The sequence below is a fragment of the Antechinus flavipes genome, chromosome 1 (assembly GCF_016432865.1).
Source record: "Antechinus flavipes isolate AdamAnt ecotype Samford, QLD, Australia chromosome 1, AdamAnt_v2, whole genome shotgun sequence".
NCBI classification, from domain to species: Eukaryota; Metazoa; Chordata; class Mammalia; order Dasyuromorphia; family Dasyuridae; genus Antechinus; species Antechinus flavipes.
In genome coordinates, this window is record NC_067398.1 from 717,642,810 (window position 1) to 717,662,455 (window position 19,646).

General features: G+C 46.7%; 1 protein-coding gene across 1 annotated transcript; it reads right to left on the reverse strand.

Moving 5' to 3' along the window:
- Positions 1–369: 369 nt before the first annotated feature.
- GSC2 (goosecoid homeobox 2) lies at positions 370–4,747 on the reverse strand. Its single transcript, XM_051976311.1, has 3 exons — positions 4,457–4,747; positions 1,008–1,258; positions 370–479 (listed from the first exon to the last, which is right to left on the reverse strand). Exons 1-3 carry the CDS (start codon positions 4,740–4,742, stop codon positions 375–377), a joined length of 642 nt encoding a protein of 213 aa, XP_051832271.1. The 5' UTR covers positions 4,743–4,747; the 3' UTR covers positions 370–374.
- Positions 4,748–19,646: the final 14,899 nt, after the last annotated feature.

Here is a 19,646-nt window from a genome sequence, read left to right on the forward strand (position 1 = left end):
CGGGGGCACTGGTCTGGGCCCTCTCTCAGAAGCCTCACACCTAGCCCAAGGTCCCGGAACCAGGCAAAGGGGGCTTTCTTGATCATCAGGGTGGAAGGCCCGGTACCTCGGGGTCTCAGGGAAGAAGGTGGGATCAGGGCCAGCACTGAGGGGATTATAAGGAGCAGACCGCTTTCCTTTATCAATTCTCCCACCCAAGCCCCCCGTCAGCACCAAGATCACTGGCGCTCCAGGCAAAGGGGCAAGGGACAGGGAGAATTAAAAAGGCCAGAGACCCCAGGGAGGCAGGAGCTCTTGCTATCCCCCTGCCAGCCTCTCCACCCTGTCCCCCTTCCTCCCAGGGAGTCCCCGGTCTTTTCTTCCCTGCCGTCCCCTCAGCAGCTCTCCTTGGGGGCCTTCTTAGCGCCCTGCAGGATGAGGGCCGAGGCCGACGCCCGCTTCTGATGCCTCCATTTGGCCCGACGGTTTTTGAACCAGACCTGTGGAAGGGGAGGGGGAGAGAGACAGGAAGAGCCGTGGGTGCCTCCTCCATGCTGTCCTCCGCTCCTGCCTCGATTTCCCTACCTTCCTTTAATGGGATGGGGAAAAGGGCTCGGGGACAGTGGGATCTGCTTGCCAAGTTCCCCAGGGACTTCCCAAGAGGACTTCTGGAAAGAGACGTCCATGGCTGGAGCCGCGGGCCGGGGAGCCCACCATGGAGAATGTCAGCACGGGGACAAAACTTAGAACGTGAAATGGCATCCGAGAACACAGAACATCCAGGCTGGAGACACTGCCAGGCCTGGGAGGGGCCCTAGAGAGCAAGGGGAAGAAGGGAAGGGGGAGGGACGGAGGAGGGAGGGCAGGCTGGGCAGAAATCAAAGCGGGACAAGAATGAGGAGTCTGGGGGCTCAGAATGGGGGGGGGACATGCAGAGGCTGAGGTGGGGGTGGCCCGCAGGGTCCGGTGCCTTCCTGGGCCCTCGCAGGTTCCCTGCTCTCCCTCCGCCTCTCTCACCAAGCTCCTACCTCCACTCGCTCCTCCTTGAGGTGGATGCGGTTAGCCAGATGCTCTCGCGCCACCACATCTGGGTACTGGTTCTGCAAGAACAAGGCCTCCAAGGCCTGCAGCTGCTCCTCGCTGAAGATGGTTCGGTGCCTCCGGGTTCTTCTTTGCAGGGGCTGAAATGGGGGCAGGGTCCCAGCTGGGGGGCCCCGGGGCCCCTTGCACACACGGCCTGTAGCAGGAAGCAGCCTCAGTGGCCAAGGAAACCTGGAATCTGGGAGAGGGACACAAAGTTACCCAGAACCCGTGACCCACAGCTCAATGGGGCCAGAACATGGGGCCTTCTGGGGCCCGTGTCCAACCCAGAACCAGGGCCAGCTGATCAGGCACGTGGGAACATAGAAAAAAGGACCTCAGAGGGTGTCAAATCCAACCCTCTTCTGCCACAGATGAGGAAACTGAGGTCCAGAGAAGTCGGCTTACTTCCCAAGGTCATGCAGGTCCTACGTGGCTGAGTTGGGATTTGAACTCAGATTTTCTGGCCTTCTCTGTGGAACTTTTCTGAGAAAGAGAAAGAGACACACAGAGAGAAAGAGGAAGACAGAGAGATAAAGAGAAAGGGAAGAGAGGGAGGAAAAGAAAGGAAAGGAGGGAAAGATGGAGAGAGGGAAAGAGAGACAGAATCACCGAGAGAGGGACAAAGAGAAAGGGAAGAGAGGGAGGAAAAGAGAGGAAAGGAGGGAGAGATGGAGAGAGGGAAAGAGAGAGACAGAATCACAGAGAAAGGGACAGAGAGAAAGGGAAGAGAGAGAGGAAAGGAGGGAGAGATGGAGAGAGGGAAAGAGAGACAGAATCACAGAGAGAGGGACAGAGAGAAAGGGAAGAGAGAGAGGAAAGGAGGGAGAGATGGAGAGAGGGAAAGAGAGACAGAATCACAGAGAGAGGGACAGAGAGAAAGGGAAGAGAGAGAGGAAAGGAGGGAGAGATGGAGAGAGGGAAAGAGAGAGACAGAGTCACAGAGAGAGGGATAGAGAGAAAGGAAAGAGAAAGAGGAAAGGAGGGAGAGATGGAGAGAGGGAAAGAGAGACAGAATCACAGAGAGAGGGACAGAGAGAAAGGGAAGAGAGAGAGGAAAGGAGGGAGAGATGGAGAGAGGGAAAGAGAGACAGAATCACAGGGAGGGACAGAGGAAGGAGGGAGAGATGGAGAGAAGGAAAGAGAGATAGAATCACAGAGAGAGGGACAGAGAGAAAGGGAAGAGAAAAAGGAAAGGAGGGAGAGATGGAGAGAGGGAAAGAGAGAGACAGAATCACAGAGAGAGGGACAGAGAGAAAGGGAAGAGAGGGAGGAAAAGCGAGGAAAGGAGGGAGAGATGGAGAGAGGGAAAGAGAGATAGAATCATAGAGAGAGGGACAGAGAGAAAGGGAAGAGAGGAAAGGAGGGAGAGATGGAGAGAGGGAAAGAGAGAGACAGAGTCACAGAGACAGAGGGAAGGATAAGAAAGACATGGAGAGATATGGAAAGAGAAAATGAGAAAGAAAGAGGTAGAGAGACCAAAAGAAAGAAAAAGGGAGGAAAAGATGGAGAAATAGAGGCAGAGAAAAAGAGATGGAGAGATATAGAGATAAATGAGAGACAGAGAAGGATGGAGGCAAAGAGATGAGAGAAATGGAAAGAGAGAGGGAATGAGAGAGGAAAAAAAGACAGAGACAGAGAAATAGAGGGAAGGAAGGAGAGAAAAAGAGACAGGAAGAAACAGAGAAAGACAGAGGCTGAGAGGAAGAGAAAGAATGAAGAAAAAGGGAGGGAAAGAGATGGAGAAACTGAAAGAGAAAGAGAAAAAGAATGAGAGAGGAGGGGAAAGAGAAGGAGGGAGAGAGACAGACACAGAATGAGACAGAGGAGATATCAGAGAAGGAAAAGAGAAAGAGGGAAAGAAACAGAAACCCCGATCCCTTGACAGGGGAGAATGGAGGGGCAGCAGTGCCAGAGGCAACGGCCCAGAGGAAGAGGAATCGCCTCCTTGGGGACCCAGGGCAGGGGAAGGACAGAAGAGAACAAAAGTGAAAAACTGGGGGAAAGGAGAGTCGGTGAGTCCAGCAGCGAGCATTTATGAAGCACCTACTGTGTGCCAGGCATTGTGCTCAGCTCTGGGCATACAACAAGAGGCCAAAGCCATTCCCCGCCCTCGAGGAGCCCCGGTCTAATGGGAGCCAACACAAACCCTTCAGACAAACGGGACATGAAAGGGATCGGGGAGGAGTGGCTGAGGCGCCCACGTGACCCTCCTCAAGCCTGCCGGCCATGGGCAGCATCCCGGGTGGGGACGGTCCCTCCCTGAGCCCCGAAGATGGAGGGGGAAACTCCAAAGGCAGGTGTTGGTCACGTGACCATGAGCAAGACCCTTTCCCAGTCTGGACTTCAGTTTCCCCATCTATGAAATGGGAGATCGTGCTTAGACGCCCGGCCTGTCTGGGTTGTGGAGACAAAAGTAATTTTCAAACCTTCAAAGCCCTAGAAAGCTAAGTGTCAGTGCTACTGTCCCTGAGAAGAGGGGCCGGAGGGGACTGAGTCTGTCCGGAGCCGGGCCCTTTTCTTGCTTGGCTCCTGGAGAGCTTCCAGTGCTGCTAGAAATGGAAGGAGGGTGGAGATGGAGGAACTGCCGGGGCAGCGTGGCCCCTGCTCTCGCTCTCCGTCTTCATTCTGTCCAGAGGCAGCCTTGGAATGGCAAAGTCACACAGCAGGACAGTGGGGTTAATTAGCAGGCTGTCTCAGCCTCTGGCCTTGCAAAATGAGAGGTTGGGCTAGATGTTCAGGGCCCTGTTCTAAGGGTCCTCCAGCCTTGAAAACCCCTGTTCTAAGATCCCTCCAGTGCTGACATCCCCTGTTCTAAGGCCCCTCCAGCCCTGACATCCCCTATTCTAAGGCCCCTCCAGCCTGACATCCCCTATTCTAAGGCCCCTCCAGCCTGACATCCCCTGTTCTAAGGGCCCTCCACCCTGACACCCCCTGTTCTAAGGCCCCTCCAGCCTGACATCCCCTGTTCTAAGGGCCCTCCACCCTGACATCCCCTGTTCTAAGGCCCCTCCAGCCCTGACATCCCCTATTCTAAGGCCCCTCCAGCCCTGATACCCCCTGTTCTAAGCCCCCTCCAGCCTGACATTTCCTGGGCCGTTAGATGCTGTGCTAATCCCTTTATCCAGCCCTCTGCCTCCTGCTCCAGGGAGAAGACCAGTTGTCCAGGGTCCCTCCAAAGCTCACAATGATAGCGGGTCCTAGAACATCAGGGCTGAGAGCCCTTAGCAGTGAGCTTAGCAAATCTCGCACTTGCCAGAAGAGAAGACTAAGAGGGCGCAGGACTTGGCCAGAGCTCGGCCAGGATTCAAATCCCAGGCCCCCAAGCCCCTCTCTGAAGCAGCCATGAGCACGGACCCTCCTCTGGGGCCTGAGTCTCCGTGAGAAGCACACTCACCCAGCCAGACAGCAGGCTCCTGCAGATGGTGGGGGCCGGCGTGGTGGGCACAGCAGCAGCAGATGCCACAGGCTGCCGGTCCTGGCTCCTCCAGCTCCTCTGGGTCCTCAGGATGGGTTCCGGGAGACCGGGACCCCCTGGGCGGCTCAGGACTCTTGATCTGGGTCTGTGGGCCAAAGTGGGGCAAGGCCGGCGGGGGAGGACTGGACAGGATATGGTCAATGCTGAATGGACACGGCCTTCCGAGGTTCCCCCGGCCTGGCACGGCCCTGCCAGCCAGCGCCATGCCCTCCGCCACCCGGCTCCCAAAGCACGAGGAGACTGGGGCCGATGGCCGCCTCCCAGCCCAGCAGACCCAGAGAGCTGCCCTTCAGCTGTGAGTCAGTTATGGTCCTGGCCCAGCGAGTCTCGTGGTATGGAGACTGCAGACATCGATAGGTATTTCTCTCCTAAGCTCCCAGCTTGCTGCCTGGGGCCGTCTTAAATATCTATCTATCTCTTTATATAAATATATATGTCGAGGGAGAGAGATGTATAATCCCTTTGGAAAGAAAACTCTAAGACCCCTGTGAATAAAAGAAATTCTCCCTAATCTTCGTAGCTTTGTGTGGGGTTAACGTGGATCTAAGATTTAGCTAATCCTCCCGAAATGAGTCCAGGAGGAAATCTCGCCTCTCCATCTCGAGTGGAGATTGGAGGTGGTGTTTGGTGCCATTGTGAGCAGCCTGGGTCCGAGGCATCGGCGGCGGAACGGTTCCCAGACCAGAAATGGGCCCAGAGGATTAGCGCCTTAAAAAACTCTGGCCATTATCCCCTGGGGACAGGGGAGGGCTCCCTGCCAGGAGGGAATTGTCACATTAGATGGCATTCGGGACAGACGGAGAAAAAGACTCCGGGCCAGACATGGGGGGGAGACTCACAGAGACGAAAATAGGGCAAGAGATTGAGTGAGAAAGATGGAAGAGATGGAACTAGAGAGAGAAATAGATGGTGAGTGTGTGTGTGAGAGAGGCAGAGACAGAGAGGCAGAGACAGAGACAGAGAGAAATAGGAGAGAGACAAAGAGAAATAGGCAGTGAAAGAGACAGAGATAAAGAGGAATAGATGAGAGTGGTAGAGACAGAAATAGAGACAGAATCAGAGAGGAAAATAGATGATGAGACAGAGACAGAGACAAAGAGAAATAGTGAAAGAGACAAAGACAGAGAGAAATAGATAGTGAAAGAGACAGAGAGAAATAGTGAAAGAGACAGAGAGAAATAGATAATGAAAGAGACAGAGGAGGAGAGAGAAATAGTGACAGAGACAGAGAGAGGAAAGAGACAGAGAGAAATAGATAGTGAAAGAGACAAAGAGAAATAGATAGTGAAAGAGACAGAGAGAAATAGTGAAAGAGACAGAGAGAAATAGATGGTGAAAGAGACAAAGAGAGAGATAGTTGAAAGAGATAGAGAGATAGTGAAAGAGACAGCAAAATAGATAGTGAAAGAGACAGAGACAGAGAGAAATAAATAATGAAAGAGACAGAGAGAAATAGATAGTGAAAGAGACAGAGAGAAATAGATAGTGAAAGAGACAGAGACAGAGAGAAACAGATAATGAAAGTCAGAGACAGAGATAAATAGATAGTGAAAGAGACAGAAATAGATAGTGAAAGAGACAGAGAAATAGTGAAAGAGACAGAGAGAAATAGATAGTGAAAGAGACAGAGAGAAATAGTGAAAGAGACAAAGACAGAGAGAAATAGATAAAGAGACAGAGACAGAGAGAAATAGACAAGAGAGACAGAGCCAGAGAGGATAGGAAAGAGATAGAGGGAAAGTAGAGGGTGAGAAAGACAAAGAGAAATAAGAGGGAGAAAGAGACAAAGAGAAATAGTGAGAGAACCAGAGCCAGAAAGAAAAATAGATAGTGAGAGACAAAGAAATAGATAGTGAGAGAGACAGAGAGAAATGGATAGGAGAGAGACAAAGAGATAAATAGACAGTGAAAATAGAGAAATAGATGAGAGATATGGAGACAGAAAAATAATGAGAGAGAGAGAAATATGCAGTGAAAGAGACAGAGACGAAAGGAAATAGATGAGAGAAATGGAGACAGGCAGAGACAAATAGTGAGACAAGAGACAGAGAAATAGATGGTGAATGAGAGACAGAGAGAATAGATAGTGAGAGAGAGAAATAGTGAGAGAGATAGAGATTAAGAGAAAAATAGAGAGTAAGAGAGTGACAGAGGCAGAGAAATAGTGAGAGAGACAGAGAGAAATGGATAAGAGAGAGACAGAAATAATGAAAGAGACAGAGAGATGCAAAGAGAAATAGATGGTGAATGTGAGAGGGACAGAGGCAGAGACAGAGAGAAATAGACAAGAGAAACAGAGCCAGAGAGGATAGGAAAGAGAGGGGAAAATAGAGGGTGAGAAAGACGAAGAGAAATAAGAGAGAGAGAAACAAAGAGAAAATAGACTGTGAGAGAACCAGAAGCAGAGAGAAAAATAGATAGTGAGAGAGAGAGACAGAGACAGAGAAATAGTGAGAGGAACAGAGAAATGGATAGAAGAGAGACAAAGAGAGAAATAGTGAAAGAGACAGAGACAAAGAGAAATAGATGAGAGAGAGACAGGAATCGTGAGAGCCAGAGCCAGAGCCAGAGAGAAAAATAGATCATGAGTGAGAGAGACAGAGGCAGGGAGAAATAATTAAGGAAAAATACAAGAGACAGAGAAATAGATGGTGAGAGAGACAGAGGCAGAGACAGAAGATAAATAGATGGTGAGTGAGAGAGAGAGGAATGGATAGGTGAGAGACAAAAAGAGAAATAGACCAGAGATAGAAACAAAGAGAATAGAAAGGAGGGAGACAAAGGAAGAGAAATAAGTGGTGAAAGGGACAGAGATAAAGAGAAAGACAAGAGACAGAGCCAGAAAGAAGAGAGAGGAGAGAGACAGAGGGAAAAATAGATGATGAGAGAGCCAGAGCCAGAGATAAAAAGATGGTGAAAGAGACAGAGATAAAGAGAAATAGAAGAGAAAGAGAGTCAGAGAGAATAGATACGAGAGAGACAGAGGGAGACAAATAGAGCATGAGAGAACCAGAGCCAGACAGAGCAAAACAGATGTGAAAGAGACAGCGATAAAGAGAAATAGATGATGAGAGAGACGGAGATGGAAATAAACAGAGAGACAAAATGAGAAATAGAAATAGAGATAGAGAAATAGCCAGTGAGACAGACACAGTGAGAGGACAAAGAGACTGAGGTTCAGGACAGAAGGATTAGAGAGAAAGCGGAAGGGAAGGGGGCCAGAGCCAGAGCCAGAGAGACCCTTGGGGACGAGACACAGGGCAACTGGAGAAAAGACTAACAGCCAGGATGCATTTAGCTCCTTGAGGTTTGTCTGTTTTACAAGCATTAACTCATTTAATTTTCACAATGACTCCAGGAGGGAGATGCTTTTATTATTCCCATTTCACAGAAGTGGAAACAGGCCAAGAACGCCCAGAGTCAGAAGCTAGTGAGTGCCTGATGCTGGTTCCAGACTGGGAGCTTCCTGACGCCAGGCCCATCCCGCTAAGTGTCCCCTGGGCCACCTAGTTGGCTCCAGTTAAACAGAAAGGGAACATTCTGGGAAAGAGAAGCTGGGACACAGGCAGAGAGGCACGAGGAGAGTCCCAGTCTGAGTCCTCTGCCACTCACTCTCATCCAGCGGGCAAAACGATGCCATCTTTGGGGGCCCTCCCAGTTGTCTTTCCTACCTTCAGGGTAATCTGCTGCTAAGGATGAGCTGGGGAGCATATCGCACCCACCCCCACCACCCCGTCTGCTTTTGAGGGAGGAAGGAAGGTAGCACAAATGGTGGACATCCAGTCATTGAGAGAGAGAGGCAGATCCAAAAGAACCACCAAAAAGTGAGATGAACTGCCTTGGGGCCCCCGGCCTGGAAGTTCGGTAAGAGGGTCATCAATTAAGAACTGAAAGGAGATCTTAGCGATCCCCCAGCCAGCCCCCTTGGTTCACTGAAGCCTAGAGCAAATAAGGGACCCATTCACAGGATGCTAGCCCTCAAGCTGGAAAAGGCCCCAGAAGCCATCTAGCTTGTCCCCACCATTTGACTGATAAAGAAACTGGCCCTTGAGAAAGTTGTTCTTGTCCAAGACACACAGAGGCAGGATTCAAACTCGGGGCCTCTGTCTACTGTACGCTTTCCCCTGTGCCATATTTCCCAAGGTAGTAAGCAGCATATTTGAACCCAGAGCCAGCTGTCTTTTCACTGGATAATGCTGCCTCTGAGAATGGGTGATGATTGATCATTTATCAATGGGTCAATGGATGAAAGAATGCTAGCTCTCCCTCTGAGTCCCGGCCCTCCTTCCAACCTCTGGGATGACCTTTCTTTGCCAAATCCTGTCTTGCTGGAACTGGTTTTCTCCTAGCTGGAAAACCGTCACTGAGCTGTTGGGGGAGTTGTTGGGGAGCAGACATCGTGGTCCCTTGTCTGATGTGCCCGGTGGTCCCCGGAGACCGGCTCCCTCAGCCAAAGCCCACCTCTGGCACTCGCCAGCTACTGTCCTTGGCCTAAGGTCCTTATCCCTTAAAATGTGGCATCTTGAAGCCAAAAGGCAGTCAGAGACATTTAGTCCAACCTATTCCCAAAACAAAGAGCCCGTCCCCCTCAGCCTGGCAAGACCCCATTGACCCTGTGTTTGGAGACGTCCCTTCTGGGCTAGCCCATTCCAACTGGGGTGCCAGAAGTCGATCCTGACATGGAGCCGAAATCTGGGTCTTTTCATCCCCCCCTCTCTCCTACGCTCTGTGAAGCCGGGCAGAACGAGGGTCCTCCCTTATCTGTCTGTGACACAGGCAGCCCTTTGGATCTCTCAGAGACTCTGGGACTGAGTCAAATCGCTCCCCCTCATTCGCCTCGATCAATCAGTCGAGATTTATGAAGCGCAGTAGGCCCTAAAAGCCGGGGGTACAAAAAGAAGCAGAAGAGCCTGCTCTCAAGGAACTTACCATCTAAAGGGAGGAATCGGCATGAAAACAATACATATACAAGGCGAGCTATAGCCAGGAAAAAGAGGAAATGATCAACAGAGGGCAGGTACTAGAATCGAGAGGGGTAAAGGGAAGGCTTCCTGATGCAGTGGGATTTTTAATGGGACGTGAAGGAAGCTTAGGAGGTCAGCGATTGGAGCCGAAGAGAAAGAAGGTTCTAAGCTTAGGAGAAAGTCAGAGAATGGTCAGAGCTGAGAGAAGGAGGGTCTCATTTGTGGGACCACAACGAGGCCGGTGTCTGGGTCAAAGGGCACAGGGAGGAGAAGAAGTGTTAGAAGACTGGAAAGGTAAGGGGGCAGGTTATGAAGGAACCTCAAATGTCAATTCAGAACTAAAGTATGATCCTTTTCTGGAATTATGGCTCGTCCACTCACCCAGTGTTCTGCGCTGCCCCCCCCCCCTTGCCTTTGTTTCCCTCATAGCTAGAGCCCTATAAAAGTCTCTGGAATTAATTGCTCGCTGCTGGATGCTTTGAGACAAGAGTCCCATTCAGCCGGCGAGGGGTCAGCCATCTTTTGAACAAGAGTCCTGCCCGACCGGCCAGCCCAAATTCTCCTCAAGTAAAATATTAAAAAACGAATCTCTGTCTTGCCTCGGTTTCTCCGGCATTGCAGAAGCAAAGAACTGAGTTTGAATCTCACCTCCGATATCAGCTGTGCGATTCTCAGTACGCTGTAGAAGGCCGGCGGGTCCCTGCCCACGACGGCTTACCGTCTCCAACAGACGTAGAGCGCCAACTGGTCCGTCCCCACGTTGGCTTACCATCACCCTAATAATTGTAAAAACATACTGGGTAAAAAGCAGGATAATCTTGAGGGAGAGTGCAGACAATTGAAACAAGGCATTTTAAATATACTTTTTACCCCCTAACAATGAACTAAGTACATACGGAGGAAAATACATTAGGGTGATCATTTCTGCTATTTACTACTCCGCATCTTGGGACTGCTAAACAAACAAGCAAGCAAACAAATAAACTAATAAGTAAACAAATAAATGGATAAATAAATAGATGAATAAATGAATGAATAAATAGAAACATTGCAGCTATTTAAAATTCTGTGGATTAGTTACAGTTCTGTGTTGATAAGTATCTCAGTATTGATGGTTGGAGTGGACACTGAAATGTCAAAGTACGAAATGTGCATATTAAACGATGTCATCATAAGAGATATATTAAGCTGGTCCTGAGATTAATAAATGGAGACTGCAAAGCACATCTTCCGCCTGGCCTTGGGTACCCACACTCTCGGTTTTCATTGGAGCTGGACTCCAACAGTAGGTCACTTAATCCCTCTTAGCCTCAGTATCCTCATCTGTAAAATGGGCATGCTCTATAGGGTTGTGAGATACCATAATATAAAGAGCTTTGAAAATCTTAAGGTAGGGGCAGCTAGGCAGTGTAGCGAACAGAGCATCAGCCCTGAAGTCAGGAGGACCGGAATTCAAATCTGGCCTCAGACATTGAATACTTCTTAGCTGTGTGACCCTGGGCAAGTCACTTAACATCAGCCAAAAAGAAAAGAAAAGAAAAGAACTGCAGACAATATAAACTACATCGGAGTCTCCCTGCCAAGATACACACAGATACTTTATGAACACGATTAAAAAACATTTTTTCACACAAATAAAGTCAGATCTAAACAACTGGAAAAATATCAATTGCTCATGGGAAGGAAGAATAAAAAAAAATTTTTAAAAAGACAATGTGACCTAAATGAATTCATTTATTCAAATATCAAAAGATAATGAAATTTGTCCAAAGGAATAAAAGGTCAAAAATACCAATTAAAAGTGTGGGAAGAGAGGAGAGTTGGTAGGACCAGTTCTTACCAACTACAGAACTGTATTTAACAGGGCGACATAAAACACTGGCCCAACAGTTCCTGAGTTCAAATCTCACCTCAGACACTTTCAAGTTGAGTGACTTTGGGGAAGTCACTGTTTGCCTCAGTTTCCTCATCTGTAAAATGAGTAAGAGAAGTAAAGATAAACCACACCAGTATCTTTGCCACAAACCCCCCCCAAACGGGATCGTGGAGAGTCAAACAAAGCTGAACAAAAAACGTAATCATCAAAACAATTTGGTTGATCAGTGGAGCAGATTAAGTCCACAATATGCAGAATCAATCGATATCTATTGAGGTCCTACTAGGTGCCAGGCACTGTGCTAAGAAGCAAATGAGCATGAGTAAATTTTGAGAAATTCAAAAATCCCGACTTTTGGCACAAGAGCTTGAGTCCCAACTTCTCAGGCTTTTCCTGCAGCATAAAATCAGCCCAGAGTTCTTCCTCCAAAGTCACCGTGAATCAAATCTGGACCAGATCCTACCAGTTATACCTAGAACCCAAAAGGACAAAGCAATTCGTGAATCGTCGTACCCAGAAATGAACACAGTCCCTCCGGTGAGGTCTGATGGTGACCATGTGTAGTGGTTCCCTTGCTTCTTGGCCCTGGAACTCGGCCTGATGCAACCCAAAGAGTCCTGAACTTGGTGAGCTCTCCCTTCATGCCGCCGATTTGTGTTGTTGGAGTTTGCAGTTCCCTAAAACTCCCGGAGAGTTTCCAGACCGGCTGCTCTCTAACCACTCAGCTTACCCGTGAGGCTGGTTTTTTGAATCCAAGTGTAAGACTTGACATTCATCCCTACTCAATTTCATCGATTAGATTTAATTCGGCGTTAGCCGAGCAAAATCTTGGAGGCCCGACTCTCGTGCGGGACAAAGCCCTCAGCTCACATAAATCAGATAAATCGAGGAGATTTGTCCAGGTAAAAGCAGAAAGGAATTGGACTAGGATCTTGCGAGAAAGGGCGTCTCCCTAACATTCTGCTATCCCCTGCTCCCTGTGCCGTTCCCTGAGAGCCCTGCGGAGACCCCCCCTTCTCTTCCAGTCCCAGAACAGAGCTCAGCTCTGAGGGGGGCACAGGGCCCCTCCCGGCTCGTTCCCAGCAGAAGCCGCCCCAGCCCCAGGACCTCGGAAGCCCCCTAGGTCCCCCCTGCTCCCCCGGGCTCTGCCCTTCCCTCCATAAGGCCCCTGCTCTTCCTTCTCCAGAAGAATCAACACTTCCTGAATAAGGGGCCTGAGTCCAGAAGCCCCAGGAGACCAGAGGGATTAACCCAGCTGTGTCCTCCCCTGGGGGAGCCAAGATGGCCTCCCCGAACCCCTCCTGACAGGCTCGGGGCACCCAGACTCCCTCCTGGTCCTTTCCTTATTGAAGCCATGTGTCTGGTGCTCCACCCCTCTTCACCTGCCCCGGGACTCCTTCCTGCCCCTGCCTCGGCCTCCCCTCCGCATCCCTTTGTCTCCTATTCCATCACTCGGTTTCTCCATCTCTCATTCCTACCATGTTTGCCTCCTCCCTTGCTTTGGTCCCATTTTCCTTTTACCTCTGTCTCTCTAACTCTGTTTCTCTATGTCTCTTTCTGTCTTTCCCTGTCTCTGTCTCTCTTTCTGTTGCTGTCTCTGTCTCTGTCTCTTTCTGTCTATCTCTGTCTCTCTGTGTCTGTCTCTGTTGGTCTGTCTTTCTGTTTCTATTGCTGTCTTTGTCTCTGTTTCCCTCTTTCTGTCTCTCTGTCTTTGTCTGTCTTTCCCTTTCTCTGTCTCTCTATCTTTCTGCCTCCCCCTCTTTGTCTCTGTCTGTTTCTCTCTGTCTCTGTTTCTTTCTGTATCTCTCTCTGTCTGTCCGTTTCTCTGTCTTTCTGTTTCTATCACTGTTTCTGTCTCTCTGTTTCCCTCTTTCTGTCTCTGTTTCTGTCTCTATTGCTGTCTCTACCTCTATCTCTTTGTCTCTGTCTCTGTTTCTGTCTCTGTCTCTCTTTTCGTGTCAGTCTCTGCTTGTCTGTCTCTCTCTGTGTCTCTCTGTCTCCCTCCCTCTCTTTGTCTCTGTCTGTCTCTGTCTCTGTCTGTCTGTTTCTCTGTCTGTTTCTATCACTGTTTCTGTCTCTGTTTTTCTCTGTGTCTCTGTTTCTGTCTATTGCTGTCTCTATCTCTATCTCTTTGTCTCTGTCGCTATGTTTCTGTCTCTGTCTTTGTCTTCTTTTCATCTGTCAGCCTCTGCTTGTCTGTCTCTGTCTTTCTCTCTGTGTCTCTCTGTCTCCCTTTCTCTCTCTCTATCTCTGTCTTTCTGTGTCTCTGTCTCTGTGTCTCTCTCACCTGTCTGCTTCGGTCCCTGCCCACCTCTTCTCTTTCCCCATCCTCCTGCACATCTCTCCTTGTCTCTGTCTCCGTGCCTCGACCTCCCCGGCAGTGGCTCTGCCCCTCCCCCGTGTCTCTGCCCCCGCGGCCCCCTCTCCCCTCCTGGCCCACGTGGCTATTAGCCGCTCTGGGATTGCTTTCTTTCATTGCGGGCTCCCTTTCACTGGAGAAAATGGCTCGGTAATGCTTCTTTTATCACAGAATTAGGGGATTTAGGGCCCAGATGTGACAAAGGGACTCTCCGGGAGCCGGGCCTGGGCGCCAATCAGCCCCACATCTCGGGGCCTGGGAGCAGAGAGGGAAATCGAGGGATTACGGCCGCTGCTCGCTGAGCCTCCGGCCAGATAGCATCTCGGCCGCTCTGGGAGAAAGGGAACGAAATCCAGGAAGGGGAGGCCGGGCCCAGAACAATGTCCGCCGCCAGCCGGGGGCCGGCTCCGGCCTTTTGGGGAGAGGGATTCAAAAGCCATTAGAGAGGCTTAACGCCAAGGTTAATCTGCTTTGGCCGTTCATTTGTCAAAAGTGAATTTATAGGTTTGGAGAAATCCTGTCTTTGGGGATGAGGCCCCAGGATCGGCCCAGTCTCCCTGCCCCCCTTGGGTCCATGGTTCTGTTGTCTCCCTGTCCCCCTCCCCCTGCCCCCCAAACTCCCACCCTGCCTGTTCCCCTCCCCCTGCCCCCCAACCTTCCACTCTGCCTGTCCCCTTCCCCCTGCCCCCCAACCTCCCATCCCGTCTATCCCCTCCCCCTGTCCCTCCTGACCTCCCAACAGCGGACCTCTTCCTCTGTGTTGTCCTAGGTCCGTCCCCTTATTGCCAGCAGCCTCCCGGCTTCCCTACCCCTCACTCTTGCCGTACCAGCCTCCTCCTGTTCTCAATCCCCTTACCTTTCCCCACCAGCCCCTCTTTCTTCCCCAGTATCCTCACTGTGCCTACAAACAGCCTAGCTTCCTTGCCCCCTAATGCTGTCCCTTCCATACCTCTGAGTCCCAGCAGTCAGTGCTCTCCAGCCTCTTCCACCCGCCGTCCGGCCCGGCCCTTCAGCAGCCGGCCCCAGGTTTCCATATCAGAGTCCCTCGTTGTGGGCAAAGCATCCGGAGCCGGCCCTTATCCGCATCAGCTGCGTCCCCGAGACTGGACTTGCAGGGCCCGGAGCCTCTGTGTCCTTGGCAGTCCTGTGACTGACATGGTTCCGCTTCCCCGTCGGGGCGATCCTGAGGGGTGAGACGCTCCCCCAGCGCTGGGGGTCCCCAGGTCGCAGCCTCCAAGGGAGGCTGGAGAAATGGGTTTCCTTTCACTGAGCTGTCCCAGCAGCTCCTGACTAGAAGGTATGTTGGGGTACAAGGTGCAATTTTATTTAGCTTTCTGTGGCTCAGAGCTGGGAAGCAACTTCCGGATGAATCGAGGGACTGCTTTCCAGGTCAGTAATGGGCCAAGATCTCCAAGTGAATGAAGGGGGGGATTATTTTAGGAGTTTCCCAGGTCAGGTAAAAGGGCAGCAGGGAAGGGTTATCAGGAGATTCAGGGGGTCACAGAGTCCTTATGACATTAATAGCATGGGGGTATAAAAGGATGAAGTCAATGGTTCTTTTGTGACTTACCGTGTAACCCCAGACCCTTAACTTCCATTTGCCTCAGTTTCTCTATTTGGAAAATGCGGGCAAGCATTTATCTCCCATAGTTGTTATGAGGATCAGATCTTAAAATACTATAGAAATGCCTCCTAATGATGATGACTCCCGGCCTCCTTCCTCTGAATGTCCTTCCTAAAATGGGGCCCTCAGAACCAAGCTTGGTCCTTCCCATGTTGCTGGCCGAGGGCCCGTGCCCTCCCTCATTCTAGACAGCAGGCCTCTCAGGGCACCTTTTAGCCAACATATTATTGCACTGACTCATGTGGTGGTCCACCAAGACCTTGACATCTTTTTCAGACAACTTGCTATATAATCACACCTCCACCGTCTTGTACTTAAGAAGTTGAAATGTCAAATGTAAGGGCAATGTTTTATTGTAAGAATAAAACACATATGTAAGATTGTACTATGCTTATTTCCTCCTATTAAGCTTTCTCTGAAAGTGGAGAGCATCTTCTTTCATTAGACCAAGTTTTTTCCTGTTTTTCCAAATCAATCAGATCATTTTCTACACCACAACAGTATTCCAATTGCATCACATTCTATCTGAGAGACTGTCGAGGAAAGTGTTTTCCCCAATTTTCTCCATTCTTTCTAGTTTTGATTATGTAAGTTTTGTTTATACAAGAAAATTTTAATTTAAAGTAATCAAAATTACCCATTTTATACTTCAATGTTCTCACTTTATAATCTTTTCCCCCCACCCTGGTTTCTTTGCAATTCTTGATTTTTTGTTCTTCTAATTGAAATTTCTTATTATCTTTTTCTAACTCAGGAAGATAATTTTTTGGTAATTTAATTAAATTGTAGCTAAATTCCAGAATTAGCAGATCAAGGAAAAAATACTGCAAGCAGCCAGAAAGAAACAATTGGAGTCACAATCAGGATTACCCAGGATCAGCTTCCACTTTAAAGGATTGAAGGGCCTGGAATATAATATTCCAGAGGGCAAAGGAGCTTGTACTGCAGCCCAGAATCAACTACCCAGCAAAACTAAGCATTAGGTTGCAGGAGAAACATTCAATGAAATGGGGATTTTCAATTATTTTTGATGAAAAGACCAGAGCTGAACAGTAAATTTGATCTTCAAATACAGGACACAAGAGAAGCATAAAAAGGATAAAAGGGAAGGGAAAAAACACTATTTTATATGGAAAGGTGACATGTTTAACTCTTGAGAACTGTATCTTTGTTAGAGGTCTAGTTAGAGGATGTAAGTATGATTTGACTTTATTGTAATGATATAAAAAAGAAACGAGGGATAGAAAAGGGATTGTACTGGAAGAAAAGGAAGGGGGAGGGGGGTAAAATGAGGTGAATTATATCACATGAAGAGGCAAAAAAGACTTATTACAGTTGAGGGAAAGAAGGGAGGGGGATGAGCATTGTTTGAACCTGAATCTCACTGGATTGGTTCAAAGAGAGAATATAAGACATTTTTAGTTTGATATAGAAACTTGTCTCACCTTATAGGGAAGTAGGAGGGGAAAGGGGAAAGGAAAGGGAGAGGCTAAGAGAGGGGACAACACAAGTAGAAGGGGGAAGGGATAAGAAAGGGGGAATTGCTGTAAAAGGGGGGCACTGTTTGAGGGAGGTGGTGATCAGAAGCAAAATACTGGTGAGGAGGGAAAGGGGGAAAGGAAAGAGAAAATTATAATGGAAAAGAAGATGGTGGAAAATACAAAGTTAGTCATTTTAACTGTGAACATGAATGGGATGAACACTCCCATAAAACAGAAGCAGACAGAAGACTGGATTAAAAGTCAAAATGTCACAATATATTGTTTTCAAGAAATACATTTTAAATACAAACAAAATGATACATAAAGAGTAAAGGTAAAAGGTTGGAGCAGAAAAAGCTGAAGTAAAACAAAACAAAACAAACAAACAAACAAAAAAAAAAAAAAACAGGGGCAACAATCCTGATCTCTGATCAAGCAAAAACAAAAATAGATCTAATTAAAAGAGATAAGGAAGGAAACTACATTTTGCCAAAGGGTACCATAGATATTGAAACAATATCAATATGCACCAAGTAGTATAGCATCCAAGTTTCTAGAGAAGTTAAAAGTCGTAAGGGGAAATAGACAACAAAGCTATTCTAGTGGGGGATCTCAACCTCACTCTATGAGAACTAGAGAAATCGAACCGCAAAATAAACAAGAAAGAAATTAAGGAGGAAAATAGAATTTTAGAAAAGTTAGATATGAGAGACCTTTGCAGTAATTTAATTGAGATTAAATTAAATTGATTACTTAAGTAAACTTTTCATTTTATATTATATTGGCTTTATCTTCCCATGAATAATAAATATTACTTTAATTACTTAAATTCTATTTTATTTGTATAAAAAGTGTCTATAAAAAATCTATATATGGTTTTCATGTCTCTTTTGGCACGTAGATGTTTAGGTATTTTATACTGTCTAGTTATCTTAAAACATTATTTTTTAATTTTAATTTTAAAACAATATTGAATAATATTGCTGACATCATAGTTTTCCTAATTTTTCTCTCTTGATTAAATCTATTTTAACTTTGATTTTGTCTGAAATCATGATTACTACCCCTGCTTTTTTTAGATTAAATTCTATTTCTGTCCTTTATTTTATCTTTGTGTTTATCTCTCATATGTTTCCTGAAAGCAACATATTGTTGAATTCAGATTTTAATGTGCTATACAATTCTGCATTTTAATTATAATTATTTGTTGTGTATTTTCCTCCTTCCTCCTTTTCCTATCCTTCTCACCCTATTCCTATTCCTTCTTGTACCTTTGCTTTACTTTACCTGCTCTGCTACCTTGCCCTCCTATTCCTTAATCTATCCACCCCTTCAAGAGTCCCTCCCTTATTCTCTCCACCGATCCCTTGCCCTCTTGTTTCTTTCTGAATTTAGGATATATAAATTCTAGATATACATGTTGTTCCATTCCTGATGAGAATAAGATTTTAGCATTACTCGGTTTCCCTCCTACTAGTTTCATCTTTATCGGTTTTTCCTTTTAGCCTCATTTGTATAATTACTTCTATTTTTCCTTCCAGTTTTTTTTTTTTAAGAATTTAAAAATTATCTCATTATACTCAGCTCACCTCAAATCTTTCTTTCAAATTACCCAAATAATGATGAGTCATAAAAGTACTGGCAAGATTTTCACAGATAAGTAAACAGTTTGATCTTGAGTATCATATAAAGGGTCTTTAATGTTTACCTTATATTTCTCCTGAATGTTATGTTTTCTTTAAATTCTGCTGTTTTTGTCAAAAATATCTGAAAGTCATTTCATTTGTTAAATATCCATTTTTTAAAAGAAAAAAATCAGGATTATATTTAACTTTGCTGGGTTCAGTTATCTTTGCTCATGATGTCAGCTTTTTTTTTTTTTTTAAACAGTATAGTATTCCAAGATCCATAGTTCTTCAGCACAGTAGTTGATAAGTCTTGGGTAAATTTTGCCATAGCTCCTAAGGTATTTAAATTGCTTTTTTCTTCTTGTTTCTAATATTTTCTTTTTAACTAGGAAGCTTTGAAAGTTGGCTATAATATTTCTGTACGTTTTCCTCCTGGGATCTCCTTCAAAAGGTAATCAGTGGATTTTTCTATTTTTACTTTACATTTTTGTTCTAGAAATTCAGGGCAATTTTCCTTGATAATTTCTTGTAATATTGTGTCTTTTTTTTTTTTGATCATACTTTTCACTCCAACTATACTTATATTATTTCTCCTTTATCTGTTTTCCATGTCACTTGTTTCCGATAAGATTCATTCTCTTTTATTCTTTCATTTTTTCGATTTTGTTTTATTATTTTGTGGTGTCTTAGAACACTATTAGCTTCCTTTTGCCCATTTTTTCCTTTAAGTTTTTGATTCTCTACTTTAAGTTGTTTGATTTTTCTTTTCATGATTTTCTTAGATTGCTCTTCTTTTTTCCCCTAATTTTTCCTTGATCTCTCTCTTATTTTTTTAAATCCTTTTTAAGTTCTTGCAAGAACTCTTTTTTTGTGCTTATGCCCATTTGTTGTTTCTTATTGAAAAAAATTTTAGCTGCATTATTTTCCTCTGAATATGAACCCAGATCTTCTCTCTCTATAGTAGTTATCTATGGTTGGGTTCTTTCTCCTTTGCTTACTCATTTTCTTTGTTTTGTTTTGTTTTGAGCAGTTATTTAAGTTTTAGTCCCCAGGTTGCCTTCCTTCTCTCTCTTCAGATGACTTGCTGCCTTAGGCTGGCTTCATCCATTCCCTGTACCTTGGAAGAACTTAAAAAGGATTTTTAAAACTTAAAGGAGCTATACCCTATTATTATCCC